General features: G+C 39.1%; 1 protein-coding gene across 2 annotated transcripts in view; it reads right to left on the bottom strand.

The window, feature by feature from the left end:
* Positions 1–12,685, bottom strand: part of LOC115211686 (DNA-dependent protein kinase catalytic subunit) — a 266,170-nt gene that overhangs the window by 21,408 nt on the left and 232,077 nt on the right. For both annotated transcript variants that reach the window (XM_029780332.2, XM_036503287.1), the window contains exons 85-87: positions 12,579–12,647; positions 8,168–8,300; positions 3,588–3,655 (exon numbers count right to left, since the gene is read on the bottom strand). In XM_029780332.2, coding sequence (XP_029636192.2) covers positions 3,588–3,655; positions 8,168–8,300; positions 12,579–12,647 — 270 coding nt within the window. The remainder of the gene's footprint in view (positions 1–3,587; positions 3,656–8,167; positions 8,301–12,578; positions 12,648–12,685) is intronic.

Here is a 12,685-nt window from a genome sequence, read left to right as displayed (position 1 = left end):
AGAGTATATATGACAGACTTCTTTCAGTTTCATTTACTACATCCACTCACAAGGCTTTTGTCGGCCCGAGGCTACAGTAGAAGACACTTGCCCAAGGTGTCACGCAGTGGGACTGAACCTAGAACCATGTGGTTGGTAAGCAGGCTACTTATCACACAGCCACTCCTGTGCCATAGGTTTTATTTTTATTAATATTTAGTAGAAGTAACAGAGCGACTCAAGGTTCAAGAGTTTTGTGATGTCTGGCCCGGTTAAGAGTACCCCTGATGTGTCCGGTGATATGATATGCTTGAGAAGACCTGTTGAGTCATGTAAAACCAATATTGTAGCTGTGGCCTGTGCCCCTGACAGGCTCCTGTGCCGGTAGCACGTAAAAAGCACCATCTGAACACGGTCACTCCCAGTTCGGCCTGACTGGCTCCCATGCTAGTGGCATGTAAAAAGCACCATCCAAACGTGGCTGATGCCAGGTCTCCCTGACTGGCCCTCATGCTGGTGGCATGCAAAAAGGACCATCTGAATGTTGTCAATGACAGGTCCACCCGACTAGCTCCTGTGCCAGTGGCACATAAAAAGCAACCACTACACTCTCAGAGTGGTTGGCATTAGGAAGGGCATCCAGCTGTAGATCAAATTGGAGCCTGGTGCAGTCGCTGGCTCTCCAGACCTCTATCAAACCGTCCAATCCATGCCAGCACGGAAAACATGTTAAACGATGATGATGATGATGTTATATCATCATCATTTAATGTCCGTTGTCCATGCTGGCATGTTGAAAGGCTGCACCAGACCCCAGTCTGATTTGGTATGGTTTTCTATGGCTGGGTGCCCTTCCTAACACCGATGGGTGTCATTTGCGTGACACCGGTATCTGCCACAACTGCGATTTTGCTCGGCTTGATGGGTCTTCTTCTTAAGAACGACATAATGCCAAAGGCCTTGGTCATTGCCTCGTGAGACCCAACACTCAAAAAGAACTTTGCTTCTATGAGGCCCAACTTTCAAAAGGAACACAGCCACACTGTCCCTGTGAGGCCCAACACTCGAAAAGTGTTCTTTACATGCCACCAGCACAGGTACCAGTTACCATGACTATGATTTCACTTGGCTTGACAAGTCTTCTCAAGCACAGCACATCGCCAAAGGTCTTGGTCACTAGTTATTGCCTCTGTAGGGCCCAAAGTTTGAGGAGCATGCTTCACCACTTTGTCCCATGTCTTCCTGGGTCTATCTCTACCACAGGTTCCCTCCACTGTTGGAGATCAGCACTTTTTTATACAGCTGGCAGTTGATGGAGTTTATTTTCTACACATTTTCAGTGTTTATTGTACCTGTGCATCTTCCACATACAACAGCTTGTTTTCCTGTTAACTCTCCTCTTATATTGCTGCAAATCTTATGTGTCCAAAGCTTACACCAGGTGCATCTTATGGAGTTTCTACCTACACCTTTTCTACAGATCAAGCAAGGCCATCTACCTGAAGGAATTTGTGATTTGTCTGCTTCCGTTCTCACTAAGTCTTTGGTTTTTGCTAGGTTAACTCTAAGGCCCTTTGATTCTAGACCTTGCTTCTATACCTGGAACTTCTCTAGTTCAGGTTGTGATTCAGCTATTAGAGCAAAGTCATCAGCATAGAGGAGCTCCCAGGGGTAGCCTGTCTTGAATTCCTCTGTTATTGCTTGGAGGACTATGATGAACAAGACAGGGCTGAGCACTGATCCTTGGTGAACCCCTACTTGTACCCTGAATTCTTCGCTGTACTCATTGCCAATTCTCACCTTACTGGTAGCATCCCTGTACATAGCTTGTACAGCTCTCACCAACCGCTCGTCTATCCTAGTTTCTGCACTGACCACCAGAAAAGAGATTGGGGGACCCTGTCAAAGGCTTTCCCCAAGTCAACAAAAGCCAAGTACAGAAGTTTATCTTAGGCTATGTATTTCTCTTACCATTTCCTCATCAGAAATATAGCATCAGTGGTGCTTCTCCCTGGCACAAAACCAAACTGCATCTCAACTAAGCTAACTCTCTCCCTAATTATTTGAGCTATGGCTCTCCCCGTAACTTTCATTACCTAGTCCAGCAATTTGATACCTCAATAATTATTTCTCTCTAAAGCATCACCTTTACCTTTGTAGCAGTTGACTATGGTGCTGCTACACCAGTCATTGGATATGACTCCTTTGTGAACCACCTGATTTACAATACAGGTGACTAGACCATAACCCACACTGCCAGATATTTAAAGCATCTTAGCGGTGATTCCTGATGGGCCAGGTGCTTTTTCTGTCTTGATATCCTTAATTGCTTTATCTACCACGGAACTGTCAATTATATGATTATATATATATATATGAAGGGATACTGAAAAGTTTCTGGCTTTAAGGGTACTGTGAAATGTTTGGATGGCGGCTCAACCTTCTGAGTTCTTTTACAGGGATTAGAAAAACTGAAAGATCGCTGCAATAAGTGTGTGAAACCGAGAGCGGAATATGTTGAATAAAATTATAATTAACTGATCCACTTAGATTTTCTGTTACTCAACGCCAGGAGCTTTTCATACATTACATTAACCCCAGAACTTGACTAGTAGTTTATTTTATTGATTCCAATGGAATAAAAGGCAAAGTTGACTTTAGTGGGGGTTGAACCCAGAATGTAATGAGCCAGAAGTAATACCTATTTCTTTACTACCCACAAGGGGCTAAACACAGAGAGGACACACAAAGACGGACAAACAGATTAAGTCGATTATATCGACCCCAGTGCATAACTGGTACTTAATTTATCAACCCCGAAAGGATGAAAGGCAAAGTCGACCTCGGTGGAATCTGAACTCAGAATGTAACGGCAGAAGTAATATCACTAAGCATTTTATCCAATGTGTTAATGATTCTCCAAGCTTGTTACCTTAGAAAAGTAATTAGTAGACCATAAACATAAATTGAATAGTATAAGGAAATATGAAACGAAAGAAAGAAAACTGTTTTCTCTTCACAAATGAGAAAAACATTAAGGCACAAATAAAGAGTTAAGAAAGAAGTTATAAATAAGGCAATCATCCTTTGACCCATTTTCATTTTACTTCTATTATCATTCACTTATTTCCTGTTTGCCATTTAACAACCTTCTGCTTCCACACTGTTCTTATTAGCATAATCGAAAATCAAAACAGTTTAATATATGGATGTTATAATAGTGATTTCTTTTGGCAAGGTTAACATTTTGAAAATGAATGTGGAATCATTAAGTCTCTCCTTATTATATTCCTAGTACTTTTATCATTGATCATAGAGTAAGTTTGAATTTAGAACTAAAAGAAATCAAATAGGATGTATTAACCATAGGTGAATCTTTTGGTTTTTCAGCCTGTCAGAAAAGGTAGCCAAAATACCCTTAACGTACAACTACCATCTTTAAAACGATATCGAAAATTACATTGGATAATGTAGTATTAGAGATATAACATCTATACAAAAAACAAAATGGGAGCGGGTTATTCTTTTGATCATAGGTCTGCTTAATAAAGGCTGACCTAGGAGTAAATATTAAGAACAATCTAAAATAAAATATTTCAATAACTTACCTGTTGGTCAAAGCCAGAGATTTTTATATGATATTCTAGTAAAGGTTTACTAAATCCATGATACTGACCTAGAAAATAAGATCAATAGTGCATTATAATAAAGCTGGATTTAAAAAAAAATCACAATGATGGTTTATTATATATAACAAGTAGGGAACCTGCAACCTTCGAAGTCCTTAAAACAGGATTCATTATAGGACCAGGGGTAGTCTTGGGTGAGTTGGTATCAAAAGGGTTACATTTTTCAATTAAACCCATTCAATACAATCAACTGAAAAACTTAAAACACATACAAGGAAATAGTATTTAACACTTTAATACTCAGAGTACTCCATCAAATTTAATGCTTTTTGATTCACACTGTTTTGAAGTAACCATGCATTATCTTGTAGCTTTAAGATTTTGATGATGTGGTTGCTTATTTTTAGAATGACATTGTAGGGTAGGTGTGAGAGGCTGAATATGGCCAGTCTGAACATAAAACAAGTAGGATATTTGGGCCGGAAATGGCCGGTTTAAATATTAAAGGGTTAAATTGCCACACACGGAAGACCCTCCTTCACAGCAGAAGTGTTAAGGACACTTCACCTGGTGAAGAGGATTGGTTTGCAAGAGTCCTGTGCCAGTGTCAGATAAAAAAACATTTGTGTTGATGCCACATAAAAGTGCTCATGTTGGCACCATGTTAAAGCACCCAGGACATACTGTAAAGTGGTTGGTGTTAGGAAGGGCAACCGCTGTAGAAACTAAACCAAATCAGAATGGAACCTGGTGCAGCTCACCAGCTTTGGACAAACAGTCCAACCCATAAAGAATAGTTAAAAAAAAACACCTTTTCTTCTCCAATAAATATTTTTCAAATAAAACCATTCAAACCATCCAACTGAAAAATTCCACACACGCACGCACGCACGCGCACACACACACACACACACACACACACACACACACACACACACACACACACACACACAGAATAAAATTACTTAAAATAAACAAATATAAACACATACCTATTTCTTTACTACCCACAAGGGTCTAAACACAGAGGGGACAAACAAGGACAGACAAATGGATCAAGTCGATTACATCGACCCCAGTGTGTAACTGGTACTTATTTAATCGACCCCGAAAGGATGAAAGGCAAAGTCGACCTTGGCAAAATTTGAACTCAGAATGTAACGGCAGACGAAATACGGCTACGCATTTCGCCCAGCGTGCTAACGTTTCTGCCAGCTTGCATATAAACACATACCACCAACCCACCAATGTACCATAAATAAATGAATAACCCCCCACCACCCACCGTCAGTTACAAGAAATATTATCCCACAGATATAACACATACAACCAATGAAATACCTAATGAACAAACACAAGTGCCAGACCACCCACATACATCAATATACATATACACACCAATACGGAGTCATATCAGTTTCACCTAAAGTTTACTGTGGTATGAACCTTGAGTTGCAGGACAAACTCTCAGCTTTAGTTTCAAGAGGCATTATATGCAGTGTGCAAGAGAGAAGAAAGTGCAGGTATGGTCAGGTGATGCATATGGAGGAGGACAGCAGCATAAAGAATTGCTAATCTCTAATTGTGGAAGAAACCTGTGGAAGTGGTAGACCCAGGAAGACATGGGACAAAGCATGGGACGAATCTAAGTAGAGACTTCAAACTTAAAATCTTCAAAGCCACAGTTGAACCAATTCTACTATATGGCTCAGAACATTGTGGGAAGATGTTTTTTTTTTCCTTCAATTTCTGCAATTTCAACCAATAACGATTGAAGAAGCTTGAGAGGCGGTTGGATGGAACTTACACTTGCCTCCTTATGAGAGCTCAAAATCTCTCGTGGAAGCGTCATCCAACCAAAATACAAATATATGGAAAACTACCACCTGTATCATCTCTTGTGAAAGGTAGGAGAGTCCAGTTTGCTGGACATTATTGTAGAGCTGAAAACGAGGTAATTTCTACTCTTCTCCTCTGGAAGCCATCTACTCGCGATACCAGAGGGCGCACGCTCTCCTACCTTGATGTAATCTCTAAGGATACAGGCATCCAGCAACAGGATCTCCGTAAAGTCTGGCGTAGCATGGTAAATTCCATTGTCTCAACCACGGTCAAACAATGATGATGATGGGACAATGCGGTGAGAAAGGATCTTCAGATATTGAACCTCAACTGAGAAGTTAAGGGACTGAGATCTTTGGCAATTTGTTGTGGTTGAGAAGACACATCAAGCTATATAAAATCGTGGCCATTCAGACATACAAGCATGTCCTTATGGCTATAACTCTCCTCTCCTTCCCCTCACACACACACAACTCTGTCCTCTGGCAAAACTCACTGACTATCATCTGTGGGATGATGTCAGCACCTGGGGAGCTGACCGGAACTTGGGGCTGACCGGAAGGGGCAGCAGTGATGCGTGCGCAGGTAGGGTGGCATTCGGCCTTTCGATCGCGGTCGCCGAGCGAGGAAGTCGGGTCAGCACATTGTTAAGGTTGGGAGAAGCAGCTGCTATTTCTAGCGTTTTGGGTCGGGCTGTGTTGAAGGATCCATTACCGCTGAAGGGTCTCCATCTGAGTGAAGAGAAGGTAGGTGCCTTTATTTTGAATCTCTCGCATACACCACATCATCTTCCCCAGAACTGCAGGTCCCTCCAGTTTCCTCTTAACATCACTTGCTATCTATAAATATCTCCTCTATCCCATCTGTGCTACTTATGCTCCCCACCCCACTGTTCCCTGTGGGTAGGCCTTCTCTTTTTCACTGTCTCTATCTTTTTCTCTCTCTCACTCCCATGTCCCTCTGGTTCCTTATCCTACTGGGGTAGCCAAGTATCTTGTTTGTAGTAAGACAGCTATCATTGACACTCTACCATACTCCAACCTGTGGAGGCACATGGCCTAGTGGATAGAGCAGCGGACTCACGGTTGAGGGATCGTGGGTTCGAATCTCAGACAGAGCGATGTGTGTGTTTATGAGTGAAACACCTAAGCTCCACATGGCTCTGGCAGAAGGTAATGGCGAACTTCTGCTGACTCATTTGCCACAACTTTCTCTCACTCTTTCCTCTTGCATCTTGCAGCTCACCTGCAATGGACCGGCGTCCCATCCAGGTGGGGAACCTATATGCCAAGGAAACTGGGAAACCAGCCGTTATGAGCCAGGCATGGCTCGAGAAGGAACAAGCATACATACATACTCCAACATCTCACTTAGCACACGACCACTTCTTTCAGTTTCTCTCTTATCAATTGAGGTGTCCTTGTCTTGTAAGGCACTTGGTGGCCCCATAAGTACTGGTTCCATGTAAAAAGCACTCATGTCAGTGCTATGTAAAAGGCACCAATGCTGGCACTACATAAAGTGCACACATGTTGGTACTACATAAAAAGCATCCATATTGGCACAATGTAAAGAGCACTTGTGCTGGCACCACATTACAAGCACCCATGCCAGGCCAGATGGGAGCACCCAATACACTTTATAAAGTGGTTGGCATTAGGAAGGGCATCAAGCCATACAAAACAATGCCAAAACAGATGACTGGGACCTGAATGGCCCTTCAGCTGGCCAGTTCCTGCCAAACTGTCCAACCAATACCAGCATGGAAAATACACGTTAAATGATGACGGTGGTGATGATGATGATACTCTACACCATGTACTGAGCATTCCATTTATTTTACATTAAGCAATGTATATATATATATATACACACAGTAGTACCTCAGTTTTCAAACAACTCTGAGCATGAATAAATTATGCTTTATATATATGTATATTTTCTTTCCTCCACCTCACTTTCTATTTTGTATCACATCGAAACTAACTATGACTTAACTTTCCTCTCACACCGTCTCCAATGAAGGGATATTATTAATTAATATCCTAGAAACAGCTGTAAGACCTTCTATCTATAAATGCTCATATATCTATACAGCCTTGGTTTTTTTATCTTATCACGCAAAAAATTCTCATATAAAGCATAATTTATTTGTGATCAGAGTTGTTTGAAAACAGAGACACTATTGTATATATATATATATATATAGAAAAAATATATATAGGCGCAGGAGTGGCTGTGTGGTAAGTAGCTTGCTAACCAACCACATGGTTCCGGGTTCAGTCCCTCTGCGTGGCATCTTGGGCAAGTGTCTTCTGCTATAGCCTCGGGCCGACCAATGCCTTGTGAGTGGACGTGGTAGACGGAAACTGAAAGAAGCCTGTCATATATATGTATATATATATAGGTGTGTGTGTGTATATGTTTGTGTGTCTGTGTTTGTCCCTCTAGCATTGCTTGACAACCGATGCTGGTGTGTTTACGTCCACGTCACTTAGCGGTTCGGCAAAAGAGACCGATAGAATAAGTACTGGGCTTACAAAGAATAAGTCTCGGGGTCGATTTGCTCGACTAAAGGCGGTGCTCCAGCATGGCTGCAGTCAAATGACTGAAACAAGTAAAAGAGTAAAAGAGAGTAAAGAGTATATAACAAAAGACAAATGAATTATTTGAAACAGCAATATAGTAAATTTGATTAAGGTGCATTTATAACTAACCAGGAATTTCCAAAGTATCAAGCAAAGGGTCAAAATTAGCCATCCAAGAACTGAATTCTTCAAGTGCCTTTGGTTCTTTAAGCTTCTGTTTTTCAAGCTTTTCCTTTACGACTAAAAGTTGCTTTTGAAGTTCCTAAATAACGAAAACAAAACAATAGTGTGCATTGCAATAATAAAAAAGTAGTTTAGTCTTCTCCATTCTTCTCACAATATATCACTGCATAAATATGATCATCATCATCTATCTATATATAAACTGCAAAATGTCTGTGTGTGTGTGTGTGTGTGTGTCCTTTATAGAAATCCACAATTTTTCAGTTAGAGGGCTCGCACTTTCTATGGTCATTCAAAACCGTCCAAGGGTGGTCATGCATATCTTTACATTTCCCCAGTCACCCTGCAAAACCATTAAAAAATCAACAGAAGTGACTTTTTTGTGAATTTTCTATCCAAAACCCAATCAAAATGCCTGAAACTTGATACGCCACTTGAATGCCAGCTAGCTGTATGTGATTGGTCAGAGATTTGGACAGTACTCGTGTGTATGTGCGCACGTACGCAGCTGTATATGCATGCACTAGCACTATGACCTGGCGTTGCCGGGTCATAGTGCTAGTCAATATTATTACTACTTCCATCCCTATCGTTGTCTGTCTTTTGATATAAACAGAAATGCAGTGTATGTCTGCCAGATAACTCTGGTTAGAATGCCAAATGCATAAATAAGAAGGTCTGGTAAATATTTATGAGCTCCAGTGAATGTATAACTAGATAAACTGCTTGAAAGCTCATCAAATTGGCTGTGTCTATAATCCAGAGAGCTAACTTTGATACACAATAAGCTGCACTGATTATACCCAAGAATTCATATTAAGGGTACACATATCTTTGAAATTCTCAGCTACTTACTTCAAAAAAACACAGAGTGGAAGGTAAAATGCAGCAAAAATGTGTTAAAAAAATATATGAGAAACAAAAATATAAACCAATATCTCTATAAATATGTAAAAAATATATAAGAAATATAAGTAAAAAGTATAGAGGGATAAAAAACTTGTATGTGGACACAATATAAAAGGCAAGTTCTATCTGTGATCTCAGGAGGACCAAAAACGTAACAAATATTTAGCCACATGTGGACATGTCCACATGTGGATAAATATTTCTTATATATTTTTTACATATTTATAGAGATATTGGTTTATATTTTTATTGCTCACTAGCAGTATCGCCCGGCGTTGCTCGGGTTTGTAAGGGAAATAATTATATAAGCATTTTTAGAGATGTAAAGTATAATAGCCATCTCAATATGGCTAACCACAAAGGGGGAGGGGTGTTACTGTAGCTTTTTACGTTCTGAGATTTAATAATAAATTTTAGAGAGTTACTTCCCTTATATATGTCAAAAATGGATTAAAAATGGGAAAAATTGATGGTAAATTTTTTTTTAAATCGTAGACTCATCGTAGACGCGCGCTAATACCCAGACGGTCTCGATATGAATCACGACTATAAGATACCCGGTTTTGGTTAAACTGCACCGCAAAATGTGGGAGTAGTTAGGAATCTAAATCGTAGGAGACAGACACACAACCTCACTTTTATATATAAAGATTTCCTCTATTTACATAATATTGAGGTCTCTTTCTTTCTTTTGTTATCTTACTGTTTTTACCAATATACATATATATATATATATATAAATATATATATAGTTACAGAGATGTACTTGCATAGCAAGTGACTTGATCTGAGATTGTGTGCTGGAACGAAAACAGTTGCAGCGTTGAAGGTGTTTATAAGCCATTTAAGAAACACACAAAAACCGTTAGATTCACTTCAACATTTAAATTTAATTTGTCAAAATATTTTCGTCGCTTTGAGACCGCGACCTGTTAGCACGATTTTTTGTCAGTGAACAGGTCGCGGTCTCAAAGTGACGAAAATATTTTGGCAAATTAAATTTAAATGTTGAAGTGAATGTAACGGTTTTTGTGTGTTTCTTAAATGGCTTACAAACACCTTCCACGCTGCAATATATATATATACACACATATATATATATATGTATGTATGTATGTATGTGTGTATATGTGTATGCATGTATGTGTGTGTGTGTGCGTGTCTGTGCTTGTGATTGTCCTCCACCACTGCTTGACAACGAATGTTGGTTTGTTTACATCCCTGTCACCTAGTGGTTTGACAAAGGAAACAGATAGAATAAGTACAATGCTTACAAAAATAAAACTGGAGTTGATTCATTAAACTACAATTCTTCAAGGCATTGCCCCAGCATGGCCACAGAGCAATGGCTGGAAAAAGCAGAAGAATAAAAGAATTGAGGGGGACCTCTACATGGTAGCTAGACCTGGTAGAAATAGCAGCAAAATTTCCCCCAAATCACACCTTACTGTCTTATCTATGTATATATGTATGTATGAGCCTATGAGGGAGACCCCTACATGGCAGCTAGACATGGTAGAAATAGCAGCCAAATCTCCCTCAAATCACACCTTACTGTCTTATCTTTCTGCTACTTGGATATAGGTGTTATATTCGTCTAAAAAAACTTTCCTGTCACACACTCACGCACGCACACGCACGCACACACACACACACACGCACCGTCACACACACACGCGCGCGCACACACACACACACACACGCACGTTAGCTTACAATTTTATTTATATATTTGCGTGTGTATGTGTGGAAAGAGGAAGTGGGAGGCAGAGTGAAAGAATCACTCACTACAGTAAGTGAATTAGTTTCATTTTATTCGTTGCCCACTGTGTGTGTGCGTTTGCGTGTGGTGTAAACCAGGCTAAGAAAAGCATTTGACACACACACCAGAATGTGAGTTTTCTGTAAATTTTGCTTAATTGGAGTTTAAATTTTAAAAACTGGACCTGGCATGACGCGATGCATTGTACTCTTAAAAATGCCAGGTAAATTGTAATTGAAGAAATCCTATATTGTAGATTTGTATAACTCCCAAAGGGAGGCAGATAAAATCTGCCTTTTATAATAAGAGATATATTTTTCAACACATTTTTTCTGTATTTTACCTTCCACCCTGCATTTTTTCTTGTGCATGTGCATATATAGACGTGTTTATGGAATTTTTTGTGTACACATGTGTGTGTGTGTGTGTGTGCATGTATGCGGGTATGTATATATATATTTTTTGGCATACGTGTGGGTGCGCATGTTTGTGTTTCAAGTAAGTGTGGATGAGCATATGCACACGTATGTGGGTGTACGTGCACGTATGTGTGTGTATGGACATGTGCGCTTACGTGATTGCTATGAGCATTTTTACTCCTTTACTTTTTACTCCCTCCCCTTATTTAGCGGTCATTCTAATGGCTCTTTTGCCTTAATAAAGGTCAATCAAAGAGTAATTTTCCTTTGTTTAACAGTCATTTTCATAGCATTTTTTGATGGCCCGATAACTGAAGAGATGCCGGTGTGGACTTCTGCCCTGACATCCAAAACTTGGAGTTTTATCGTAGCTACCAAATAATTGTCACATATTATATTTACAGATATATATATATACACACAGTTCATAGATGAGAATCAGATATTCTTTGTATAGAATACACTTTGTAGTGCTCAAGAGATTTAAACTTGAGTGGGTAAAGACATAAATGTATGGATAAGCAAGTTAGACAGATCAATAGATTAACACCTCAAATATAAGATCTCTTCCCTGAAGGTGGGAGTTCATCTCAGTCTATGATGGAATTAATCTACAAGCATTATTCTGGGACTTGAGCCCCCAGAAACAGCTGTTGGAGACCTTTTTATATGTAAACATATATACTTTATTGTATTTCATGTATTTAATATACTTTATAAATTGATCTCTCTAACTTGCTTATCTTTACATTTGCTTTATATATATATATATATATATATATATATACATATATATTTTATCCAATATAAATTTTATCCTATATTAGATATATATATATATATATATATATCTAATATAGGATAAAATTTTTCGAAAAAACTACCTTTAAAGGTTAAATTTATAAACAATTTATAAGTAAGGGCATATTTTGGCATTAGAAATTTTTTCTTTTGCCCTTACTTATAAATTGTGTGTGTATATATATATATATATATATATATACACATGACAGGCTTCTTTTAGTTTCTCTCAACCAAATCCACTCCACTTACTATAGCTTTGGTTGGCCCAAAGCTATAGCAGAAGACACTTTACCAAGGTACCATGTAGTAGGACTGAACCCAGAACCATGTGGTTGGGAAGCAAGCTTCTTACCACACAGCCACACCTGCACTTCTTTAACAGAGAAATACCTTCCGTAATAATAGCAGCATTATTCTCAACTTTTACATTGAAATACTTCTAATTTTGATTCAGCTGGTTTACCTGTTTGTTCATCTTATTTATCTTGGAACCATCTTTTCCAAATGAATTAACAAATAAAGAGTGGAAATTCTGAAAAATATTTAAATAATATTTAAATAGTAAACAAG

The sequence above is a fragment of the Octopus sinensis genome, linkage group LG5 (assembly GCF_006345805.1).
Source record: "Octopus sinensis linkage group LG5, ASM634580v1, whole genome shotgun sequence".
Taxonomy (NCBI): Eukaryota; Metazoa; Mollusca; class Cephalopoda; order Octopoda; family Octopodidae; genus Octopus; species Octopus sinensis.
This window is presented reverse-complemented; position numbering and strand designations above follow the sequence as displayed.